General features: G+C 35.3%; 1 protein-coding gene across 3 annotated transcripts in view; it reads left to right on the top strand.

Annotated features, from left to right (window-relative positions):
• LRBA (LPS responsive beige-like anchor protein) overlaps positions 1-26,377 on the top strand; it is a 390,502-nt gene that overhangs the window by 114,214 nt on the left and 249,911 nt on the right. For all 3 annotated transcript variants that reach the window (XM_084516786.1, XM_084516785.1, XM_084516787.1), the window contains exons 35-36: positions 7,491-7,555; positions 16,588-16,696. In XM_084516786.1, the coding sequence (XP_084372912.1) occupies positions 7,491-7,555; positions 16,588-16,696 (174 nt within the window). The remainder of the gene's footprint in view (positions 1-7,490; positions 7,556-16,587; positions 16,697-26,377) is intronic.

The raw sequence follows: 26,377 nt of genomic DNA, 5'->3' as shown, positions 1-26,377 counted from the left end.
TATTTATTCTGACGGTTATATTTTCATCATTTTTATGAACTTTTTTATTTTTTTCTAATTCTTAAAATCCTGCTTTAAGAATATTTAGTATCGCCTTAAATTATGGCAACTGCAACTTGTGCCAAAATTTTATGGCTGTACCTAGAAGTATATACTCTGTAGTATCTTATGTAGTATAACTTTCATAATACATAGCTTTCAAGATGGATGCTGCAATTTGTAGAGAAGACAACAGCTGATGCTTCAAAAACAATCTCATTGCATAGAAGACATTGTCTGACACGCTGACAGTTTATTTAGTATTTCAATGAATAACATAGCATGTCAGTATGCAAACTATTCCAGCCCTGTGTGTATAATTTATTTTCAGAATCTATAAAAAATTACTGTGAGTCAGACTCAAACTTTTAAGTCTTGAAATTAAACTCACATTATAAGGTAATTTTAGGCATTTACCGCTAACAACATAATACCGGTTTATAGGAAGTTCTGTTTACATGGAATATCCCAAATGGTTAAACAGCAGGGGAGTCTTCTGCTTTTAGTTAAAAAAAAAACCTGCTGTTTCTCTATGGCTTATTTACTGCTTGTTTAATTCTTAATGTAGTGTGCTGTGGAATTGAGCATGCAAAAGTCGGCAAAGAGTTCTGTTTTCTGCGTCTAAGGTTATTACTTGCTGTACAATAATAAAGGAACTATTTTATTGGGTTAGTTGTAATTAACTTCAGCACTAGGCCTTGGTATAAATCATTCCTAATCTGTTTTCTTTACATTTTCATTCTTTTTAACTGGTTCAACATAGTTTCTTTCTGTCATCCTTTTACATAAGGACTAGGGTTGTAATTGCTTTTTTGAATTAGGCTGTCGGAAGCTAATGTGCATGTTGATCCAAGAATTGATTAAGGAACACTAATGAATTTCATATAGCACTTTAAAAAGATTTGCAATAAATACTATGTAATAAATACTCTATAGCAGTGATCTGTTATACCATTAGAATTCAATACAGTGTTGTCATGCTGTGCAGCTGGAAAAATAATTCAGTAAAAAAAAAAACTTTGATTTGGTTTCATAGTTAAAATTGTAAACAATTGTGGTTATGAATTAAAAAAAAAAAAAAAAAAAAAGGAAAGGAAACTGTTCCAACACCTTTTAGAGAAGCATTCCAACACTTCGCTAGAGTACATTTAGTGAAAGTAACTGTTATTGTTATAACCTTTGTTTCTACATTTTATCAAAGGGAAAACACTGAAACAGCTTACTTCTGGTTTTCAGTTCTTTCGTCTCGTTGTTTGATGGCAATGGGGTGTACGTAAGTATTTTCAGTTGTTAGTTACCAGTACAAGTTTGAAACAAATAAAGAATATTATGGGTTCTTTTCAGTCAGTCTTGCAACAGTGATCTCACTTTTCTTGAGTTACTTGTCGTTTTCAGCTGCAGAAAGTCACACAAGCTATCTCAACCCACTTTTAGAGCTCATTAGTAAGATTTGAGTGTATTTGGAATATTTTGCCACAACTATATTCTTGATGTTATGCATCCACTTGAGAAATTATCTCATCTAGTTAATTTTTACACAACTTTCTCCTAGAAAAAGTTGTTTCTCTCATTAATTTTTTTTTTTAATACAAAGACTTTAGCTCTGTACTGTCACTAGCTGATTTTTTTTTTTTTTGACAAAAAACAATCTCTTTTTAATGGAATGCCAGCAGTAAATACTTTTTATTGTAACAGAGTGTGTTTGATAGTTTAAAAGTCTTATAAAAATAATTAGCTCTTTTATATAGTTCTAATGGCAGCCTTGCAAGTTTCCCCTGGAGCAGTCTCTAATGAACAGGCCTTGATTTTTCGAGTTGGGCTTTCAGATTCCCTGAGGACTTGACTTCAGACCTTGAAGGGCAGCAGCTGCCATTTGTCTTAAGACTGAAGTTGCCAAACAGACAGACCATGTACTAATAGGACACATTTGTACAGCCTGAGTATATGGAACCCTGATAGATGCATAATGATGATCATCTGTTGAGAGCTTGTAGCAGGCTGGGGTTAGAGTAACTTTTATCACCCTCATTGCAATCAGAACCTCTGTATTGATTAGTCAGATAGCTTGACTTGTTATGTTGATACCATGTTAAAGCTTTCACAGATGATTTTTGATAAATTTTGAGAAATTTGAAGCTGTTTGGTTTTACCTTGACAAAATGTTCTGAGTTCTGGGATAGTAGTAAATGTTTTTGCAAGCTACCTCTTTTCTCTGTAACTGTCAAGATTCAGCAAGAGCGATGTTCTTATCTATGGAAAAGAACATGAATAGAATTACTAAAATTATTTTTGTCTCAATTTCAGATATATCTTTCGTTATTGTTTTTTCCTCACTTTTATTTGGGTATTCAGATATGACCTGTTTAGTAAATACTAAATGCACTAAATACGGTTGTCTCCAAATGTGTTTTCTTGTTGCTCTTACACTTAAAATGTGCTACATCCTTGCAGCATGTTGCTGTTTTGTACACTATTTAGTATGGGTTAAGTTGATATCAAAATACTGCATTGGGTTTCTAGGTATGATTTTTCAAATGTTTTATGTTGCTTTTCCTTCTTTAATGGAGTTTTGTAGATTAAAATACATATATTTTAAGCGAACTTTCTGCAAGTTGTATGTTTGCCAACATTCTGCTATTCTAGTTAACATGCTATCTAGCTTTTTTTTTAATTATGTAGTACCCAGCTGAGATATAATCTACTTTTCGCTATATGTTCTTTATTGCTGAGTTCATTCAAGCCTGTAGTGTATGTGGTGCTGAGAGAGTGGTGACACCAAGTGCAAACACTGCTGAAAAGTTCTTGATAGTTTACTTTAGGCACTTAAAGATTAGTGTATCTCTCTATGAGCAAGTTTTTCATGCAGATTTGACCTTTAGTCTAGGATATAATATGTCTCTTAGTCATATGTTAACACGTTTTCCCACCCTGCTCCTTAGTGCGCCATTCATATTTGTCAGTACCGAAGTCATCCTTCTAATTAGTTTCATAATCAAAATAAATTATTAAAACTCTACCAGTTTTTTGGGAAGTATGGATTAAGAAAGAATTTCCTATCTGCTTTCTTGCTTACAAGTGTGCATTTCAAATATTAGATGCAGTTCTTAATTTTGCGGTATGTTCATCTTGACAGAAAATTTTTAGAAAAGTTTTTGAGAAATTATGTATAAATATATGTGTGTATATATGTAAATGTATATAAGACAAGACTTGCAAATAACAGTACTAGTACCGTTTGCTCATTGAAAATAAAGCTGTTTTCATCTATTGGAATTTTTTGCATGTTCTGCTCAAGGTGCGTAGTTATTTGTTTAGCAATCAGACCAGTTGCTGGATTGGACTCACAGATGTTTTTATATAGATATTTCAAACAACCAAATATATATGGTTACGTTTCTTAGAAGTGTACGCAGGAGGAAGGATATGTACATTTACCTGCGTACTTCGAATTGCAAACCAAAAAAATATTTGTCAACAGAATTATCTGAGTGATTAGAGTTACAAAATGGCTATAATGGGTTAGATAAGGGGTCCACCTTGCTTACCGTTGTATCTCTTACTACGGACCCAAAGAGATGCTGGAGAAGAATAAAACAAAGCAAGCATGTATGACACTCCTTCATGAGTATTCTTTCCCTTCCCGCTCTTTTCAACTTGGGCTATTTTCTGAATTGGATGTAGTCTCTGTGTATTTACTAAATATCTGTGAATTTGCCTTGCATCCATTTGTGCAGTCTTATCTTGAACCTACTGAACATTTAGGCAGCACAAGCATCCTTTGGTGGTAGGTTCCACTAGCTTGTAATGCAGTGTGTGAAGAACTACCTCAGTTTCTTTGTTCTGAAACTGTCTCCTAATACCTGCTGTTTGTAGAAAAGGCTTTTAGGCCGGTGCAGGTAAATTACAAGATTTTAGGGGTTCTGCTCGATCAAAAGCTTGACATGAGCCAGCAGTGTGTGCTTGCAGCACAGAAGGCCAACTGCATCCACCAGAGGAGGAGTGGCCAGCAGGCCGAGGGAGGGGATCGTGCCCCTCTGCTCTGCCCTTGGACGGCCTCGTTTCGAGCCCTGCATCCAGGTGTGGGGCCCTCAGCACAAGAAGGATGTGGGGCTGTTCGAGTGGGTCCAGAGGAGGGCCACGAAGTTAATCAGAGGGCCAGAGCACCTCTCCTGTGAAGAAAGGCTGAGAGGGCTGGGGCTGTTCAGCCTGGAGAAGAGAAGGCTTGCTCTGGGGAGATCTTATTGCAGCCCTGAAGGGGGCTTATAAAAATGAAGGGGGCTTATAAAAAAAGACGGAGAGTAACTTTTTGCTTGGTCAGATAATGACAAGGCACAGGGAAATGGTTTTAAACTAAAAGAGGGGAGATCTAGATTTAGGAGGAAAATCTTCACTCCCTTCCAACCTAAACCATTCTGTGATTCTAGGATTAGTTAAGGTTAATTAAAGGACGACCAACAAACACTGATAAATAGGTTTGTTTGTTTGTTTGTTTTTTTAAATGTGCTCAAATGGGGCAGCAGGAGGTCACAATATAAACTTTGAGGGAGATTTTTTTTCACCTGAAAGGTTGGTTTTAAGACTAGTGCTGTTTAATGTTTTCATTTAATGATCTTTGTGCTCTCAGTAAGAAAGCGTTAATGAAACTTGTTGACGATATAAAGTTAGTGCTATAGGGGACTGTGATATAGCTTTTCTTATGTCAGAGTTGTACAGTAGCTCCAGGAAATATAAGATGTTATTCCATGTAGAATTATAATTCAGATGAGACTTGAAACACCATTTCAGGAAATGATATAGTACTTGTATTTTATCTAGAGTACTTATGCAAGTGTTTACAGATTCCATTAAGGAAGTAGGTGAAACAATGATGAGCTAAGAAATTTCCATGTCAGGCATAGTATTTGAATAAAATGTAATTTCTTATTTGTCTTCTTGTAATGGTTGGTTTTCATTGTAGCTATTTGTGATAGCATTCAGTGCTTCAAGTTTTTTTATTTTTTGCTTCACTATTCTCAGTCTGCAGTGACCAAAAACATTAAAAGTAGATTGTCTCTCAGTTACTAAACATTTATAGCCATAGGAAATGATGGTCAATTAAGTACAGCTTAGAACAGGTATGAAATTATTGACTTTGTTGATCTTCCCTTACAGTCCTTCCTTAGGAAAGTGCTGAAATGTGTTTTGTAGTTATTTAGTTGCATTAGTGGTTGAGTTTGAGGCTTTTAACGTGTTTTTTCCCTAATGCCTTTGGGAGATGGATAACTAAGATGTTGATATAATAATGCAATATGCATACTGAGTGTAATTGTTTGAGAGAGAACATATACTGTGGGGAAATATTGAAGGGATCATGAAAGATGATGACCATTAGTCTTTTCTTTCAGCTATTAAAACTAGCTTTAGGGTGTGTTCAGCTGTGATTTATGAAATTGTTTAGACTAACACCGCCTTTGATGATGTCTGATGTAGAGAAAAATGCTGAAAAGTATCATGATAAATGCCCTTTCTTTTCACTTTTGGCAACCTCCATCTTCACCAATTAAATTTTCAAGTACTGTAGTGAGTTCTGTTAAAGAGCAGAGACATTACTAACACAGCAACAGATGGATGATGTCATAAATAGAAAAAAATATTTTGCTTTTCTTGAGCTTTCACACATTTAAGCTAACAATCATTTTAATTATTGTCATGCAAAGCTAAATATTTATAACTTGATATTACATTAGAATAACCTCTTGTGAGAATTAGTTGCATAGATTATTTTGTTTAGAATATTAGCACCTAAAAGGCTTTTTAAATAGGAATAAATGCTTCTTAAAGCTATTTCAGACAGCTTACATGGTAACCTGAAGTCATGTAGGCAGCAGTAGGAGAGAACTGGACAAAGAATGGTGGGAGAAATATCAGTAAAATATATGTAGCAATTAGGACCAGTGCTGCTCGTGCTCCTCAAAAAATCACTACCACCAAAAACATACATGGTAATATGTAAATGGAACCTAGCTGACATTTAGAATGTTGCTTGCCTAGTAATGCATATAAACTAGTTATATAAAAAGTAATGAAATACATTTATAATTCATGAGGAATAATACATCACAAATTCCAATTATTCCACTCTTAATTCTGACTACAAAATTGCAATATGGTGTTGCAGCTTAAAAATGATAAAAACATGTTGATCCTGGAACGTTTCAAGCCATGGAAGATCAGTGTTACCAGTGCCCTACATTTGAAATCTGGAAATTTTTTTGGGGGGGGACGAGGGGAAAGGATAGGAACTGAAATCATAAAGGAACAACACTTTTCTGTTGTCTTTTGTGTATGTCTGATCAAACCTTCATGTCACTGACTGAGAGAGGTAACAGAATTTTGCAAAACTGAGTAGTGAAAAACCTGCTCTGGTGATACCTTCACTATTGAATACTCCTAGATTTAGAAATCTGAAATTGATTTGAAGAGGTATTTGCGATTTTCTATTTTTTGCCTGTTTTGGAATTGACGAGGTTTTTAAAAAGAATGACCATTAGGATTATTATTTCTTACAACAAATAGTGAAAAATCAAGAAAGCTGATGTGGAACAGCATACTAAAGTATCTGTGTGCTACAGAAACATTGCTTTCTATATGTTTAGAAGGAAAACAAACTCAATTACAACTTAGGACTTTTTAAAATGAACAGTTATATCTAGTCTGTTCTATCCAGATGCTTGTATATTTTCTTCAAAATCTACGGTTCACACGTGTTACCCTGATATTTTTGTAACTCTGTCAACTCGCTGCTGTTGAGTCTAGGATTAAAAATCTTGGTTGTGTTTTTGTTAACCAATTCTGCTTTTGTGTCAGCTTTCAAAAGTGGAAGCAAGCCCCACTGATAGATCTGAGTTAGTTGCTTTTCAGTGTCTCTTTTGGGGGCCAGGCAAAGCCCGCACCAACCTGTTTAGGGCATGTAGAATTTTGCTCTAGTTCAGGATTCTGTTGCAGGTGAGAAATGTTCATTGCCTGTCTCTATGCTGCTACAATTATTTCAGTGTGTTATTGTTTTGGTGGAATATACTGGGTGTCAATAACGCAGATATTTATTTATTAAACCAGATATTTAGAGCAGAAGTGGCAGTATGTTGTTAAGGTGAGAAGATTATCATCAGTATATATGTAATATAGTATTTAAGTTATAAAAGAAGTCTGCGTTTGAAGAATGAGTGTCACATTAATTTGAGATACTATGTTAACATTACCTAAGGCAAAGAGCATCAGTGAACCAGAGTAAGTTCAGTATTGGTGTACAACACAGTGAATTGAAAGAGTCATTTGTGGGATGTTTTTGTGTTTTCTTTTTTCCTCCATAAAATACAACTGAGTGAATGATACTGTTTTGTTTCCTCTTCCTGGCAATGTTACTTGATCTTCTTTTTTCAAACAACTATTTTTTTTATTTTTTTCCCTCCCAGGAGTGGCAAAACTCAATACAAAAGAATGCTGGCCTTGCCTTTATAGAGCTTGTTAATGAAGGAAGGTAAGTCACAATATTTGATAGCAACTCTGACTCTCTGACTTAGCTTTTAGGAAGTTAAGTGGCTTGAAATGTTTTAAAAGAATTTTGCTTTTGCTTTTTTTTTTTTTTTCTCCATTTTCTTTGAGTTTCACAAGCATGAAATCGCATTCTTTAATATTCCTGTTTAGTTCTAATACTGAGTAAGAGATTTTGCAGAATGTGAATGCTCTTTGGTTTCATTAAATATATCACTTATCAGTGTCATGGATTTTCTTTCTTCCTGTCCTTGTGCACTGGTTAACATTGAAACTATAATTTGTATTCGGCTAATCTCTTGAGGAAGGGAATTGATATTTGGAAGGCATTATAGCTAGAAGTGTAAGATAAGCCTTTGTCTCAAAAATTAGATTCCAGTTTTCTCATTTATATTCTATCTACTTCATAACATAGAAAGGAAAAGGGTCCCTTTAAGGTATAAAAATTCTGTTACTATTACCAATTAGGTTTAATGTTTTATCAATAACTATATATGTATATTAGTGGGACTTAAAGAACATGACAGAGCAGGTGATGGGGCCGTGATCTTTAACTTGTAGTGAGTATTCAGAGTCATCAATATTTTCTTCATTAGGAATTGATTGCTGGGGCAGACTAAGAGCAATATTTACTTTTTCTGAAGGATTTTTTTAAGATGTCTTAATGAATTAGCTAAGAGTATTATAAGAAACATCATTTTCTAAACCTAAATTCTGTTAGCGAGCAACTTAAGCTAGTAAAATCCCAATAGAAAATCAATTTTACAGCATTAAGACAGCTACTGAGTTAAAACAGAATAATTTATCACATAAATTAAAATGCTTCATAAATATCTTTTTATCATTGTAGAACTAGGGAAAATGGCTGTTGGAGATTTGTCTTTTAAAATGTATGGATGTTCTCAGGATGCATAGAAGTAATGACCATTTTAATGGTTGCATTTCAGTTTATGGTGAGGGAAACACCATTGTGAGGCAGAAAAAACATTTTGCTACTAGTCTTGATCCCAAGGGCCAAGGTAAAGTAACAAGAGTGTTCAGTTACAGTGTTAAGATCTAGCCTGTAGTTGTTTCCTATTATGTGAGGCTGACCTGTCTTGACCTTACTTATAAAGTGCCTGCTATAAATTTGGCCCTTGATTAATGTTTTATTAGCATAGATAACGTAGAGATCCCACACACACGTAAACCACAATGTAAGGTTCATCTGGGTAAGATGATTATCACGAACAAATCAGTTACTGAGACTGAGTTGTAAGTAGCAGTTACCTAGTAGCATGCTTGTTCAGGTCAGGCTTTCAGAGAGCATTCTATCAGTGAAGTGTTTGGAATTGGCTATTTTCTTTTAAAAACCTACAGTGCCCATCACAGACAGATGGAATCACTCCTCCACCTCCATAAACAACATCAATAACTTACAGTCTCATCTTAGCAGAGTGGTTGTCTGAGGGACAAATGATCCCTTAAAGACTGAAAAGTGTGGTTTTGGTTAGCAGAAAATATCTAAGTAATTGTTACTTCATTTTTTCATGACTCATAGCAGAGTTGATTTTTTAAAAAAGTGGGAACATAACTTTTATTATGGGGAAGAAGAAAATAGATTCATTTCTTAAAAATGTCTCCTTTTATCTAGCTCCATTTTCCTCCATTGCTGTTTATAGGAGCCTTTAACGTTATTGCTGAATTGGTCATTGCAGTACTTTGTGGCATTTCAGCATTCACTAAAACGAAACTATTATCCTTCTTACGACATGAACTGCATTCCAGAACTACTCTTTTCTTCTCTTTATACAGGTAGCACGTTATTTTTCCTGCATGTATCTTAACATTATACTAAAGCATTTCAGGCTGTGTATTTTTATTGTTTTTGTGATTGTTTGATGTATTTTCACCATAACATTATAATCTTAAGAACTCTTAAAGGTGAAACCTTCTAATTATAACCTAAAAAATTGAAATAGCTGAGGGACTTTTAGACTTTCCACTGCACAACTGTATAATAATAGTGGAATTTTTAAATTGTCTCCTGTAAGTACTCAATAAAAGATGACAAGGTGGTTGTACAAAGGGCAGAACTGGTTTCAGCAAGTAAGGATGTCTGTGGGGTACCACGACACATGGAGTGTTAGAATAAATAAAATAAAATTAGGGACTATAAGAAGTGCCTGGAATTTGTGGAGTCCTAAAATTGCTGTAGTCTGCTTTCTTGGTGGTAGAAGTCTTAGTCATTTTATAACTTTGGTAGAGCATTTTCTTATTCCCCATGTTTATTACTCATTTTTTAACTAGTTTTAAAGATATCAGTGGATATTCCAGTTTCAAGTGTGTCCTTCTGTTTTTCTTTAACAAGCAAATAAGACAACTGAAAATGTGTCTGGACTTGAAAGAGCTCTAGAAGAAGAGATCTAACTCTCTTATTTTATTTGCCTCCAAGTGTGTTTTTTGCTCTTACGTGAAAGGTATGAATGTGCCTCTCTAACTCTCACCAATTGAAAGTTTTATGTTTAGACTTGCCATGTTTTTGCTAGGATTCCCTGTCCAGAAATATGTAGAGAAAATTTTTCTTTGGGACTCGTAAGATCTAAAGTGTATGTGCTGCAGTCAGAATGTGCTGGGTTGAATTTCAGTACATTCACAAGTAACTAATGTGTAACATACCTACCTAGTTGCTCCCAGGCTTTCCAAATGCATCATGTCTGCTGCATGCGTATAGCAGAATTGATTTGTTTGTGCCCAGAGAAATTTTGGATCTCGGGAACTGAAGAAAATCTCTAGACGGTGGACTAGTATGTGACGATACAGAACAGTAAACCTACCTAAATCTGAAAGACACAACTGAAGCCTTTTGAAGGCTAGGACACATAGTTTAAAAACAACCAACCAAACAAAAGAAACTCTGCAGAAACACGGGAAGGTGCAGAATGTAAGTGAAAAACAGGAGAAACAGGTATTGGAAAATAATCTTCCTGTGCATGGAAAGAAATATAGATTTCAAAACATTGCTACACTAAATAGTAATCTGTTTTTAATAAAAAACAAAAAGCATTATTCCATAATACTGTGTCTGGGACCACTGTCACTGTTCTTTGAAAACTTGTTAAAATGATGCCTGTACCCATTGTTTCCCTTTGTACTGAGCCATGTGTGCAGCAGAAGTATAGATTGTCAAACATTTTCCTTAGTCTGTTGAACTTCTGTCAGTCTAGATTTCAGTCTTTGTGCTTACCTTTCACCTTTGCGTCCTGCCTTTTGGGAGTCTGTTTTTGAGCCTCAACCCAAGACCTTACTGATGAGAAAATTTGTTCACTGTAACCATCCTTTAGGTGCAATTGGTTCAGCTCTTGTAGCCAGTCTGCTGCTTTGGAGACTACCAAGGTGTCCAGGCAGATTCCTTTTTTTCACCATGAAACTAATTATCTTTCCTACTTGTGCAGGAGATGGACAAACTCCTATTTCTGATCTGGAAAACAAGAACAAACACTTGGTTTTACTTCCTGGCGTGTATAACTGTCTGTTTGGTTAGACTCTGCTTTCCTCTACTTGACTAGTTAGCAAACAACTCCTTTGCTCTGTGAAGGTTAAAACTCTCCTGTCACTCTGATTCATTAGCACACTTAAGTGTGAAACATCTCTTATGCTAGACCTTATTTTCTGTATCAGTCAGTGCACTAACAAATGTACTTGTGCTTGAGACTAGGCATGACAGTTATTATCCCCTTTGGAGTGATAATGGGTTTGGCATGGCAGGGGTTGAGGGATCAGTCTCCTAAGCATGCTGCAGCAATTACTCTTTCAGATTTTCAGTTGAAGAGACTCTGGGACATGATTAGTTTTAATTTTTGCAAGCACAGTTTTCTTGGTCATCCAAAGAATGAAGTGCTGTGTTCTACGCACGGTTATATATCTGTAAATGAATATTCAGACAACATTGGCTTTAAAAAAAATGTCACAGAGTTTAATGGAAAGCTAACCTCATTAAGCGAACAGAATATATGTATAATTTCCTCCCTTTTGTCATCCCCCTTTCAATTCCTTAACCAAACCCAAACGAAGAAGTCTGAGGATTCAAGAGTATATCCAGGAGAAGCAGCACTAATGAAGTTTGTGTTTCAGTAGCTTTTTCACATGACTAGATTTTCTGCTGTCTAATGAGGAATGAAATCGCATAAAAAAAAAATCTCTGTATCAGAATATTCTCTTCCAATATTGGATGACTGGATTTTTTTTTCCAAGGATGCTTTCAAGGGTTTTTGTCCTTTGCTGGATATAAAACTAGTGCTTTTTTTAAGAAATTCCAACCTTCTATTAAAAAAAAAAAATTGTTGGAATTATGCAAAGAATTCAGTAGTTACTGGGAGGAGCAAGAGGGCAGGCTGCATACATACCCAATATCCTTAGAAAGTAAAAATTCCACTAACAGCCAAAAAAAGCCCCAAACTTCCCCAGAAATAACCAGAAGTAACCAGTGGTATTCTCCCAATACTTAACATCCAGTAGTTTAAAATCTGGAATGCTGTGATCATCTCTATTTCCATAGCACTTCTTATAGAAGTACTATGAAAATTTTGACATCACCTGCCATGCATTCTCTTAAATTGCAGATACTGTGTTTTGCTGGTAATAGATGCAAATACATATATTTTTAATATCGGAAATAGTTGGTAATCAGACAAGTTGTTCAATTGCTTACATGCTTTCCTAACAGAAACCGGGACAGATGCAGGCTGCCCCATTCAATTGTCTTCCACTCACAGTAGTGCGGTCACTCTCAAGGAATGAATGTTAGAGAATGTGTTGCCATAGGAGCAACTACTGTGATGGAAAATAGTTAGAAAAATATAGCTATTAATGAAAAAATGGATGATAACTGACACACTTATGCTTTGTGCATAATTGACCAAAAAAGGCTCAGGAAAAAATGGTAAATGTAGTCACGTCCAAAGTAGAATTGATTCCTGCCAGACTGCTCCTCATTGCAGGCTCTCTGCCCTGAGCTTCTGATAACACAGAACCTGCCCCTTAGTCTTGATTTGTGGGAGGGGAAAAAGCATTTTCCGCATTTCCTTGCTTTTCATTTTTAGCAACCCCTTCTGGTTAAGTGGTACGTTTTGTGAAAGGGATTTTCAGTGATTTATGTTCTGAGTTTTTATGCTATTGTTTTGGTTTCATAGCAGAAGCAGCTTTTTTAATGTGTGAATGTGAACCGCAGAAGATTGTTCATCTAGACTTTAAGCAACATTTTAAATGTGCTTAAAATTAGAAATTGTAGCCTGGATGTGTTTCAGAGATGGATAAGTGATTTGAGGTGGGGTTCTTGATGCTACATGACTATTTTGCGCACTATGGTACTTTGTGAATAACACAACCATTCTTAGAACAGTTTTTTATTTCACGGGGTTTTGTTTGATCATCTGTGCATGGATTTAAATTGCATCTTTTTATGTAACTGGAAACATATGAGCTTTGCTGCAACTTAATGAGCAAGCAGAAGCTTTTTGGGGAAAACAGTTCTAATGATTAAAAATTAATGCAAGCTTTTATTATTGGAGATGCTAGTAATTGTGGAGTGCATGTATGTGACAAAGGTAGGTTTTGCTTTGGGGAATATGTCATTAATTTGTTTTACAAAAAAGCAAAATCATAAAACGCTTTTGAGTGCCTGGGAATTCTTAAATGTTTTTTTATGTAGAGTGTTTTAGTAACATCTGCTTTTAAAAAATAAATCGATATAACAGTAACAAGAAGGTATTTATACTGCACTCTGTGAGCATATGGGGATTGTACTATTACTATGATCTAAAATTTTCAGAAATCATCTGTCATGCTACCAAGCAGAACTTGAACACAACCTGAGAATTATTTTCACTTGGTTCTTACGTGTGGCTATCATAGATGCCACACGTAGTGGCTATCATAGATAGAAAAAATGGGATTAATGTGTCCCCTCCTTGCTGTCCTTTCTGAGTGCTATTAAGGTTTATATAGAGACAGTTTTTTTTGGTGTCTCTCCACTGTTTATTTCCCTTCATATTTTGAGGGGGGTAAATGTGTTCAAAGTATGGGCTTGTCTGCGATTTTTGATGATGGAATAGGTTATCTGTAAAGTATCTGTTCAACAAAGCAATTGTAAAACTTCCTTGCAGCAGTAATTCCAACATTTAACACATTGAGCAGTTAGATCCCATGAAAGGCTGCATATCCATGTATATTTTATCTCCTTTTGAAGAAAGAATCTCTTATATGCTAGGTTTATGAGGAGTACAAGTAGGAAAGCTTACCATTATCCTCCTTTCTCAGTTATCTCCAAGTTCTCTGTTATGGTAGTCTCTGGAACAATCATAGTCCATCCCTGTGGTACTTTATGAGACACTTATGCCTAAACAGCTGTTGTAAATGTCACCTATAAAGCCTTTGCTATATTTTGAATAAAATTGATAATTGTTGGGCAACAGTAATACTAACCCAGGATTTAACCGTTTCTTTCTTTTCTTACACACATTTTTCTGTTCATTTTTTTTTCGCTTGCACTGTCTCCTTTTTGCTTGTTCTAAGAAGGCTGACTTTTTACTTGACCATCTAACCATTCAGCAGCCAGAAATCAGAGTAAAAAGACTTCTTGCTTTGTCTCCCATAGTTTTCTCATCCTGTGTAACAATAAAAATCAGAATATCTCATCTGTTTGGCTGGAACTCCATCCCTCAGTGGTGTTAGCACTTCATTCCTGACCTAGCAAAGTATGCAAGTATATATTTAACTTCCCGCATGGGATCTGCCCCATTGCTTGTTTTTACTAGACAGTTCGTCTTCTCAAAGTTCATCACATGATTAAATGCTTTGGTCCGGAAACCAAGTGCTCAGGCAGAGGAGGAAGAGTCTGAGACCTTGAATCTGGTGTACGCTGAAAGCAGAGGAGTAGGCCTGGTATTCAGTGTCATTACCCATATGTGTTACAATAAAAATATTACAAAACATCTATGTCCATCCACTCTCCAAACATACCTCTTCTCATGTTAACGATCAGAAAAATGGCAATTTAATAACTTCACTGTAAATAAAGCCAAATCAAATGGCAGTCTAACAAGGGGGAGTGCAAATCACCACATTCAACAGCATTTCAGTGTTTAAAAACAAAAACTAAAAAACAAACAAACAAAACCCAAAAAACTTAAAGATATAAATAAAAGTGGTATAAGTGTTACAAGAAGGCAAACATGGCCCATTGGTCTGCATAAAGAGATTGTGGAACCTAAGTAACAAAGAAATTACTAGGCTGCAGTTTTACTTTCAGCTTGGGTGTACATACTATGCTGGAAATGGCAAGAAATTCAAATGATTTGATTAATCAAAGAAATGAAAATATATTCTTTTGGTATGAATAAAGTATTTATAAAGAGAAGTTTTGGATAGACTTTTTATTTAGCAGAAAGATAACTAATGTAATCTAGTTTTTGGAAGAAAAAACAAGAGGGAAGCATACAAGAAATAATGGGTTATTAGTGTTATTTTTTTAATATTGACAGCAGTTACCTTGTTATAAAACTTACTTATAGAAGAAAGATGTGTAAAATCTCTTCAAAACTTATAATATAAAATAGAAATGAAATTATTTAGTGGAAAACATGCATGATGAAGTTCATGTAGAAGGCCAGAGTAGATAACAGAAAGGATTGTTATGACACTTTTATATTCACAAAATGTAATTAATGTTTTAATAAGATAAAATTTTCCAAACGCTGCTTCTTTAGAGGAAAGTATCCAGTGACTTAACTGGTTTGTGATCACATTGTCTGTCTCCTTCAGCTCTTATGCTGCAGTTTTCTTGGCCCTGTAGTGTGAGAAGCAAGGAACAAAGAAGTTTTTCATCTTTGGGTGTTTTTCTGACTCTGGATTTCTTCTTATTGTTTGCTTGTGACCTGCAAGCCTACTGCAAGTGCATAATCATGAATAGGGTAGGAAAAGGGACAACAGAGCATTAATGATCTTACTATCAAACATACGTATAGAGACAAGTGGAGCTTTAGCTCAGATAAGTTCTAGGTAATAAAGTTGATGCATTAGAAGGCACCTTGTATAAGCAAGCCTGCCTTCCTAAAGAAAGGGTCTCGACAGAACCTGTGAAATTCTTGAAATGTATTTTAGTTTCTATGTGCAAGGCAAGTGAGTTTGTTTTTCTGCTCTTTTCTACATTAGCAACTGAAGGCCTTTAATAAAACAAGTTAGAATACCAGGTATTTTGAAAAAAACTAACTAGTAGTAATGAATTTGTCTGGTTTATTTTTGGATCCTTTGGAAAAATGCATCTTCTAAAACAGTGTAGCTCCTGAATTTAAACTTTATGAATCCCAGTGTAACTAATTAAAAAGGAAATGTTTTTTAGTAACAATATATGAACTCACAGAATAATTGGGCTGTAATTCAATCTGTCAGCTCTGCTACCATTCATAAACTCAAAGTTTATGAAGGCCTCAGAAATCTCAGATTGAATTACAGCTTTCTTCTGTGCATAACCTGAAACAATGTATATCAGCATTTTATTTGTGAAACTGAGCATGTTCTATAATCCTGAAAATATTACTTAAATGTATACTTGACATACAATTTCAGTTTTGCATTTGGAGAAAACTATACTTCAACGTAATTCATATTTTTTTTAATTGGACTTCACATTGGTTACATTAGGGCATTCATTCTGAATGTTCACATGCATAAGCTTCTTACTATTTTTTAGCATGTGTTGTATATGAAAGATTTTCTTAGATATCTATATTTCAAGTAAAACAAATGGCTGTTTAGTGTGTTTGCATTTTGTTTAATTCTTAGCTTGATTTATGATTGAAATACAGTTTTGCAAGTTGCCAGAAAATTACCCTTCAACCTTATTTATGACATTTTCTTAACACAATAAAGTCAATATTGTGGAACAGAGTTCAAAATATTTGTATGCATACCATATTTACAAAATTTTTCTTTCAGGACTTGATTCTCTTAAGGTTGTTCTTCAATATTTTCTGTCCACAGGTTGATGAGTCAAACTATGAAGGACCATTTGGTCAGAGTGGCTAACGAAGCAGAATTTATCTTGAACAGGCAGAGAGCGGAGGATATTAACCGGCATGCTGAATTTGAGGTAAGAAATAAAATCTTAAAAACAAAACAAACAAACAAAAACCACACGTACACACAAAACAAACAACAACAACAAAAAAACACACAACACAACCACCAAAGAACAAAACACTTGAACAAACCTCCTATGTCTGAGGATTCCAATGTGTGATACAGTCTTTTCAGGTATGGGAGACTCCATCCTAAAAAAATACTTAGCGGTCCTAGGGAGTTTTGATGGTTTGCCAATAACAGTGATGGAAAAACAGGCTGTGTAGAACAACTCAGAATCTGCAATCATATTTTGTGGAGGAAGGAATTATCATACCAGTGCTCCTCTTTTCCTTGAAGCAAATAGTGCTGTATGTCTTACAGCTGCTTAGAAACACAGTGAAGATACAACTCTGGAAAGGAAAGGGGGGGGAACCTTCCTGAAGATAAATGATAACAGCCTGTTAAGTGCAAATCAAGAAAGTACTTTTTGTATAGTTTACTATTTCATTTAATCCATCTCTAAAAACATTTTACTTATGGTTTGCATGCTTCACTATAGTTTTGTTATGTTTTTGTATTTTCATCCCACTTAAGGGATTCCAAAGTGAAATATAGGTCTTTGCTTTTATAGACCTGTAATAAAATACAAGCCTTTTTTCTGAATCACTTTAGCCATACCTCCAATTTTGGATCTTAATTACTTCATGTAGCTTCCTTCTGTTTGCTTTAATTAGGGGATTGTTTTAATGAAAATGAAGTTAAATCTCACTGAATTCTCTAATACTCTGCTTATAAAGTACTTAGTCTTTCTTCTGACATGTGATACTACTTGTGATTTTGTTTTTAAAATGAAGCATTAAGAGATTGAAGGCACATTTATGTTTAACGTATTTCTAAACTGTTTTTCTCTTAAATCTTTACTTGAAAAAATACTCCCCAAAGATGAAAGCATATTTGTCTTAGACAGTGCTTATGTTCTAAAGGTCATCTGTGTTGGCCCCAGGATTCAAGCTGTGCGTTGTTTAATAACATATCTGCACTTCATCTAGACCTAGTTACCCCCTCCTGAAAACAGAGATGTTGTAAGATATCTACAGTACCATTTTGCAATGGTGAAATAGCAGGCATGTTTCATTTATTACATCAAGGGTTTGGCGACAGTCCTGTGGAGATGAAAAGTGCATCTTTTTACTTCCTTGCCTGATAATCATTGGAGTGGGACATGCTTGACATCTTTTCCTCTGGATTTATGCAGAAGCTCCATGCATGACATGGCATCATTGATTACATGAACAGCTCATTTTTTTTTCTTCAGATGCAAACTATACACAAAGATGTGGGTATGTGAGAGAAATCTGCGTGAAGTATAGTATTCTGTCATGTAAATATGAGCTATCAACCAATACAGCATTTCAGTGACAATTTCTCTATTAGCCTTATTTCAGACTTGGAACACCTTTTCATAATGTCTGGAAGAAATTTACACTGAGCATCCACTTACATTTTTAATATAACTCTGAGTTCTGCTGTGATTTAATTCTTTAGGATAAAACTTGGCTGATAATTTTCAAGCTGGTGCTGTTTTGAATCTGTGCTATCTCAGTATGATGGCTCAAGGGGTTTAGCTCATCAGGTTGAACTTAAACAGAAACTAGTGTACTAAAATAGCAGCAGTGTGTTTACTGAGCTTGGTTTTGTCACTGTGTTGGAATAAAGCAGGTCTAACATCACTTCTGCAGATGTATGAAAATCAAGATAAACAACTGTTTGATTCTACTAGATGCTTCAATAAGAAATCCAGTGAAGTTAGCATTCCAGTAAGGTCTGTGGCAGGCTTCACTCAGAAGTACGGTGGTGTGTAGTTTGTTTTTCATTGTGTGTGTGTAAGGGAGAACAGGTAGTTTAATTTGGTAGAATTTGCAGGTATCATATCAGTGATGAGAAATTCTTGTGTATTGTGTTGTATCTGTGGTTTGGTCTGTTTTGCATGCTTCCTGTCTACTGTGCTTGGCTTGTAACAGTGGCATTTTCTAGTTATGCTATTCCTTCTAGCCTTTTAAAATGGTGCTCAGGGCTATAGAAATAGCCTTCCTTTCTTCTGTCGTGCCCAGAAATAGGCACTGTCAGGTGACTTGATTGGAGCTGTTCCATCCCTTAATGGGAATAGGTTTGTGCTGGGCTGCAGACATGCTTTGTAAAGTAATTGGTAGGTCTGTTCCTCTTGTGTGAGTGTTGATGCCTGTATTTCGGTCCTAACACTCATGTCATGACAGACTTACAGGCATGTGAAAGGAAGGACTAGCAAGTAAGTGAAAAGGGGCTTTCAAAACAATTTATACAGCCTTTGATCTGGTTCATTTCTCCCTTTTGAGGACATGTGAGGATGCATAGCGGACTTGTGAGCCCTAAGCAATAAGACTGTTTTGACTAGCATGACTGGTGTGGTTTGGTCTTCTGTGTGCACCCACTTCTTTGATTTGCTGCATCTTCCATCTGTTCTTGGGAAGTGAATTCCTATTGGAATGGAGGTGGTGTTCTTCTGGTCATGAGAGAGATTGTACTTGGTCCATTAAAAGCAATATCCCATCTGCCATGGCATATACCTAGAAAGGAGCAATTGTACAAGGAAGCAGATAGGTCACACTTTTGTAAATACTGTTTTATCATATGGAGATCTGTGAGTCAGGGACTTCCTTAACCAGAGATTGTGTCTTTAATAAATAGCAGTGTGATTTTTCTGCTGTGAATTTTTCCAGTTACATTTTAAATTTAATGTAAATGTTTTGTACCACTGTCATCCTAAGGCAGAGAACTTCCCTGCTGTTATAGTTGAAGAAAGTGAACGGATCCTTTGTACAACAAAAAGTTTAAGCATTTTTTTGGGGAAATAATGTGATCCTATAGCACTTAGCCCTGAAGAATGGTGTGTACAAATGCATTTTTAATTGCATTTTAAAACATTTTGCTATTTTGGTAATTACTAGTTGGAAAGCTGCAACTTGTTTAAAAAATTGCTTTGGACAAGCATTGGTGGTTCAGATCAGAAGCAAGCTTTACCACCTGTGCTATGTGGAGGAAAGAGATGAGGCTGGTTCATTGCGGGATAAAGACCCAGAGACAGCTGAGAAATGTGGCAAGAACTCTTACACATTTTTCATTTTTATTCAGTTCTAAAAGTCATTACGAAGATGAGCCTTGCGATATGAATATTGGATTTTGGACAGGTGTGCACCATGGCGAGAGAGCAGTGTAGTCTTACAGAATTTACTGGAGAACATTCTTTTCACTCTTTTTTCTTTCTTTTTTGAAAAGCAATGGCAGTTTTAAAATGAAAGGCAAAATATCTCGTCACCTTTGAAGTCTGGTATTTGGGGCCTCCAGAGGCAGAAGAAATAAAATGGAAATTCAGACAAGCTTCATAACAAAGCTGTGTAGTTGTATATTGTTGTGTATTATTATGATTATAAATTATAGCAAATATTCTATAATTTATAACCATAAATGGGGAAAGGATGATCCGTGTAGAAGGAAGGAACAAACTAGGAAAATAAGAAGCTCTTCCTCAAAGGAGAGGCAGTCCTTAGCTGAACAAGTCCACTTTGGAAATATGATGTAACGAAGTATGTTATGTGCCATTTTAGAAGTTGCACAGGGCTGAGAGGGGATGTTTTCTTGCCAAAAATGCATGGAGAAGTGTTCACTGGTCAATTCAGAGCCAGGAGGAGAGAAGCAGCAGCAAATAGGGCATGTTCACTTTGCCGCATGAGATCTGATGGGGCCTTTCTTCACTGTGATCCCATGTGGGGGGACGAGAACGTTGACAGAAAAATGTCTATGCCCTTTCTGTGAAGTAGGGTACCAGAAGAGTGAGATTTTTTTTGGCATACTGTTCCAGTTTCTGTTGTCACTTTAGATACAGGAAACTCTGAGTACCTGAAGCAGATAGATTTAAACTTTGAAAAGCTTTGAAAAGAAATCTTTCCTCCCTATGTCTCTTCAAGGCAAATCTTTCTTTTTAAGGAACTTGAAGTGTCTTGAGGAGCAGCAAAATCTGCACATCTACTTCTGTCTCTGGTGGGAAGGCGTCTGCCATCTTGGCTGTTTTTGTGTTCCTTCTGTCAGGAGTCTCTCTGTTTGTGTTGCGGACTCCCTTGATCTACATGTCTCCTTTGCCTCTGCAGTCCTTCATGCCAGAAACTTTTTCAAACAGGAGGTGATTAGCTCCTCTCTAGGAAGATGCAATTTCTTGCCCTTTTTGGTGGGCTCCACATTATGACTCAGCAGTCTGCACGAAGACAAAAAAAAAAAAAAAAAAAAGTCCTTGTCTTGAGTTCCTGATCATGCCTTTTTAATAGAAGATAATATAAGTACCATAGAGGATTATGATCAAATAAGTTATAATACTATCTTTTTTTTCTAAGCCTGAAACGTAAAAGCTGTTGCAAAAAAAAAAAAAAAAGACAAAATAGACAGTATTTTGGAGTTGAAGGATAGGTCTTCTATGGTTGAATACAGTCCGTCTTATGTCCTTTTTTTTTCCCCTGATCCCTCACCTATGTTTTCACTGTTACCTCTATAGGTAGTTCCATCTATGAACATATGAGCTATGGCTACATATGAGCCATATGAGGCTACAGAAAAAGCTGAGATACTTACAGTTTTACAGTACGATTAAACCTCAGACAAGCTTGATGAAGCAATATTGGACACATTTCTCTAGTGAGGTGGCAGTGAAGCACTTATTTTTACATTGCATGTGGAAATGTAAGCATTCCTAATGCAACTTATAACCTTGTAACACTTAAAACCTTACATTTTGCCCAGCGTCCCTGTCATATTTATGCACAGGTCTCTTAGGCATTTATAAAAATCTCACCCTGAGTTTTGGTAGAGCTGAAAGACCTGAAGAGGAACTTGTTTATGCCTGAATTCTAACAGCTGCTTTCATGTTACCACCTAGCATGCTTTCTATAAATGACCTTGAAAAATCTGGTGATTTGCACTGTCTTTAGATTATGTGTGCAGGCTGCTGCAGAGTTGGGCCTAAGAGAATAATTGGATTTGGTGTGAGGAGGGGGAGGGAATTTTGTGCTGTAATTGACTTTATTTTATAATTTATGACGAGAGCGCCCATTGTCTTGGATATGCATCCTGTCTTATATAAATCTCTTCATGTATGTGTGTTCGAATATACATATTTATAGAATTTTAAATATGTAAACTTGCAAGTGTTTTAGGTCTGGCATATTCAAGCATCATAAAGTTTCATCTTTCTGATAGAGGTTTAATTTGCTATCGGATAGTGCTAGTGAATTTTGACCCAAACCTGTGATATAACATCTCAGTTCTTGTCCATTTTTGATGAGTTCCAGCAATGTCTTTTTTTTCCCCTCAAAGATTTACACGAAGGAATTAGAAAATGGGGGTGATGGTGGGAGTTGCTACACTGAACCATCCATATTGCTACATATTGCGTGTATAGAGAAGCATTGAATAGCACAATACAGTTTTCTGGAAATTATCTAAAACACAAGGATTCTTCCCTTGGTTCCTGACAGAATCATTTTTTTTGCTGTAAAATTGAACTGCTTCCATAATTTTCAAAGTAACCTACCTCCTCAAAGTGCCATTTTAAAATTTGGTCTGGTGTTGTCATTCTCTGGGCTTTTTAGTTGTACTTTTTCAAATTTTCATCATACCTAGAAATAAAAAGTGCTGGCATTCTTGTTATTGGCCGTTTCTGTTGATTAACTGAGAATTTCACATGGCTCTCCCTTTGCATTTGCTATAAATCATGCTAGGCAGCTAACTTCTCTGCATGATTTCTCTTCAATAATTAAATCTAGCATTTCCAGCTGCTGTAGAATTTGTTGCCCTTTTCCGTTCAGTTATGTTTTTTCATGCGGAAGAGTTAGACTTCCTCATAGTTTTAATTCTTATTCAGTATCAATTTATAGGCTGTGGTTTAGCTGTAATAAACTGAATGTTTTATTTTATGGCTCATGCTGAGAGAAGAATCTCAATGTTAATACAAGTATTGCCTTGACAGAGGTAAGATACAAGGCTTGGCAAGTGTTCTGCTAGTGACTTGGTTGTAGCTCTTCTATTTCCTGCCAAGAAAAAAAAATCAGTGGTTGAGTTGATTGACAGTCTTCTGTATTTTGAACCTTTTTCCCTTTGGTGTAACTAAACTCTGACTAACATTTAATGTTGATTAGTATCAGAGGAAGTAGCTAGGAAGTATTGCAAATCAGTTGCAGCAGAAAATCCCAAAGTCAAAGAGAATGTTTTAGAGCCCTTGAAAGAATTACGAAAAGGTAGTTGGCGTCTTCCTAATTTCTGTAGATGATAGTTAACTGTGGGAAAGAAAGTTCTAACCCTTGACTGGATCTCTATTCTCTGTATAATTTTCCAGTGTTTTTAAATAAAGGCTATTTTGTTACAGAGCTCATGCATCAAATAACCTTTTTGTGACTCTTGCAATGTTGTTTTATACAAAGCCTTATTCAACACACTTAATGGCAATGACCTTGTTTAATGGAAAAAATAGTTTGGAATACTTTCAATTGGTATTTTGTCTAGTAGGGTGGGTTATCAGCAATTAATCTTTAAAGAACTTAAGGAGATAATGGATAGTGCAAGTTGTAGGCTACCTGTAGTAATGTAACCAAAAGTTATAGTCCTTTGTATTGTCATATTTTATTTTTGCAATCTTATGGAAGTTCAGTGTATCTTTGCACAAAAATACGGCTTTACACGTATTTTATGTAAGGGCTTAATTCTATCGCAAAATTACATTTTTAAATAAATGCTACCTTGTGCATTGGGTAGGTCAGGCGTTATACCACCATCTTTTGGTAGAAGAAATAATTTTTTTCTTCGATTTCTAAACACATTTTTTAAATTACTGTAAAAACTGGAAACTCTTCAGTGCTGAGCATGGAAGAGTTTTTTTCTTCCATTGAAGGATTAACTAGTTTTGTACTGCTACAATGTGTTGACAAGTCCCAAACTGGAAAATTAAATTTCTTATGTTCCTGAGGTGGGAATTGTTTGGAGTTCTTGTTTCATGAGTCAAAAAATAGTGAAATGAGAATTCACTTTGTGCTTGAACATTATAACATCTCCCCTTTGCTCTGGGAACTGTGGGAATAAAGTATGGCTTGGTTATGAAAGAAGGAATGAAAACTTGTGGTTTCTCTTATGCACTGCTTTACTAAGCAATGGGAGAAAAAGGAATGAAAACTTGCACTAGAATGCTGACACATCTTTTTTGTTATATCACACATTTAAATCAAAATACAACAAAAACAACATGTCTAAGAGCTACGAAAGATATAATATTTTTGTTTCTGGGCAAGCTTAAAACAGAAATTTTATTTTGGAACCTCCTATAAACTTTTCTGATGAAACAATGTAATGTTATTTTCATTACCTTTTTTGGATATTTTTGACAAATTATGCCAAAAATTGAAGAGAGAACCAGATTTCTTTGAAAAATTAGACTTGATCATGATATTTTACTGCTAAAAATGAGCATTACAAATGTACAAGTTCGGTATTCAGCTAAGCAGGAGAAAACTGCTATGGTTCATTCTTCTGTTAGTACTTAACAGGCTGTTCAGTTTTTATAGGAATTGCAAAGTATCTATTTTTCTTGATGTTTTAAAAGATTAAATAGAAAGTGTATATGGAAACAAAAGAGTAGATAGAAGTAATTAAATAATTGTGATTCTGTGAATTACATATATTTAACTGTTATGTTTACTCTTAAAAAAGGGGGAATTGAATTCAACAAAAATACTTATTGGCCTTTAAAATCTGTTGAATATAGATACAAAGTAGACCTACTAGCTGTAGGTATTTCATATTATAATTTCCTGTTCTAGTTTTTCTGATGCAAATTAAGTTTATTGCTTTGTAATTGTTTAGCAGTATCATGTCAAGATTATTTCACATTTATAATGTGTTGTTTCATTTATATATTCAACGTAATTTGAAAAATATTCAGGAATGTGGTATGGTTATGAGTGTTTTCTGCTCATTCTTTTATGATCCTAACTGTATGAGGTTTGAGCTTTTTTGTTGCTTTTACGTATTTAATACATCTACTTATTTCCCACTTCCTGCTAATGATTGACTTTGCTTTGTTTTAGAAACTTTGTATCCCCTTGTGTAAGTATTGTTACAGCTGATTATTTTCACTAGAGATTATCACTGAGTTTAATTAATCTACTCTCCTTCACGCTGGAAAGCTTAATGAAACATGATCTACAAGTCTTGTTGTTTAGCAGTGGTTTCCATTTGTTGTTTTTGCTCTTTAATTACCAATTTTAAGTAACACAGCTCAATTTCAAGCTTGCTACTTAATAAAACTCCCCCAAAATAGTAAAATATTTTATATATATACTGTGGAATACATCTTCCACAACAGTTGACTTAATGAGCTACTTTTAAGAGGTGATGTGTTAGGAAATAAGTACAGAATTATGAACGTCTGCTCTCATTAATATGTGCAAGATTTGTGTATGTCAGTTCCACTCATCACAGATAATTATTTGTGAAAACTGTCTTGTGATGGCAATTGCTCAAATACGCAAATGAACATCTTTTTAGATGGTGGTATCTTTGAGTGGCTTGAACTTCGTTTTGAGTCAAAATCCAAAGTCACTTACAATGTTAACACAATCCACTTGGAAATACCATGCCTTTTTTATTCATCTACATAATAAAGTTCTTCTTCTGTACAGATAAATTGTATGCTGAGACGTAAGAATATCTATACTGGGTTAGGCCAAAAGTCCATCAAACTCAGTATCCTGTTTTTATCAGCATCAAATCGTATGTACCTAGGGACAAGTGTAAGAACAGTGCAATTATATAGGGATGCTTCCCTGGTTTTACCCAGATGGCAGGGATCACACTTGGCACAAAGATTTGGATGGATTTCACCTACTGTCTTATCCCCCAGTCAGCATTTTTTGTTTGTGTTTTTTTCTCACTACCCTAAATGATGGAGAACTACCAGGAGAATTTGACTCCAGTCATGTCTAAATATGTTTAATAACACAGTGGGATTGACTGGTGATTTCCCTCCACTTCAAAGACTATTCTTATTTTAAGCCTGTTTCCTGTGTTTTAATTAATTTTTATCCACACAGGGGTGTTCCTTCTTACTCTATGGCTTCTTGACTTTCTTTAAATATCTTCTTGGCATTCAAACAGTGGACTTCATAAACTGGATCTTTCTTGTCTGCATCCCCAGTGACTCATTCAAGGAAATCTAATGAAGCATGACTTCCCTTTGCAATAGCCATCAAGACTCTTGCCAGTGTGTTTATTTCTTTTTTTTTTTTTTTTTTTTTTTTTTTTTTTTTTTAAACACATCTACTTATTTGTATCTTACAAATTTCAGAGTTCTTGCCATTTAGTTTCCTGCTGTCCTCTGGAGTCCATTTGGCACATTTCATTCTTCTGGCACTAAGGCAATCCGTACAAGAATGCTGTAGCTAATGGCTCAGCTGCTTTCATCCCGAAGTTCTTGTAGATCACCTGAGTGAATATTGTCTAGCAAATGACAGTTGGTCACTTGCTAGTTGTCTTTTATAACTTCTCTACTAGCACTTCTCTGTGGTGGTCTTGTGTTCCAAGAGCTCTTTTTATCCTTTGATCATCTATTAGATCTACAGACACCTTAGCACCTTAGTTT

Source organism: Aythya ferina (genome assembly GCF_964211825.1).
Source record: "Aythya ferina genome assembly, chromosome: 4".
NCBI classification, from domain to species: Eukaryota; Metazoa; Chordata; class Aves; order Anseriformes; family Anatidae; genus Aythya; species Aythya ferina.
This window is presented reverse-complemented; position numbering and strand designations above follow the sequence as displayed.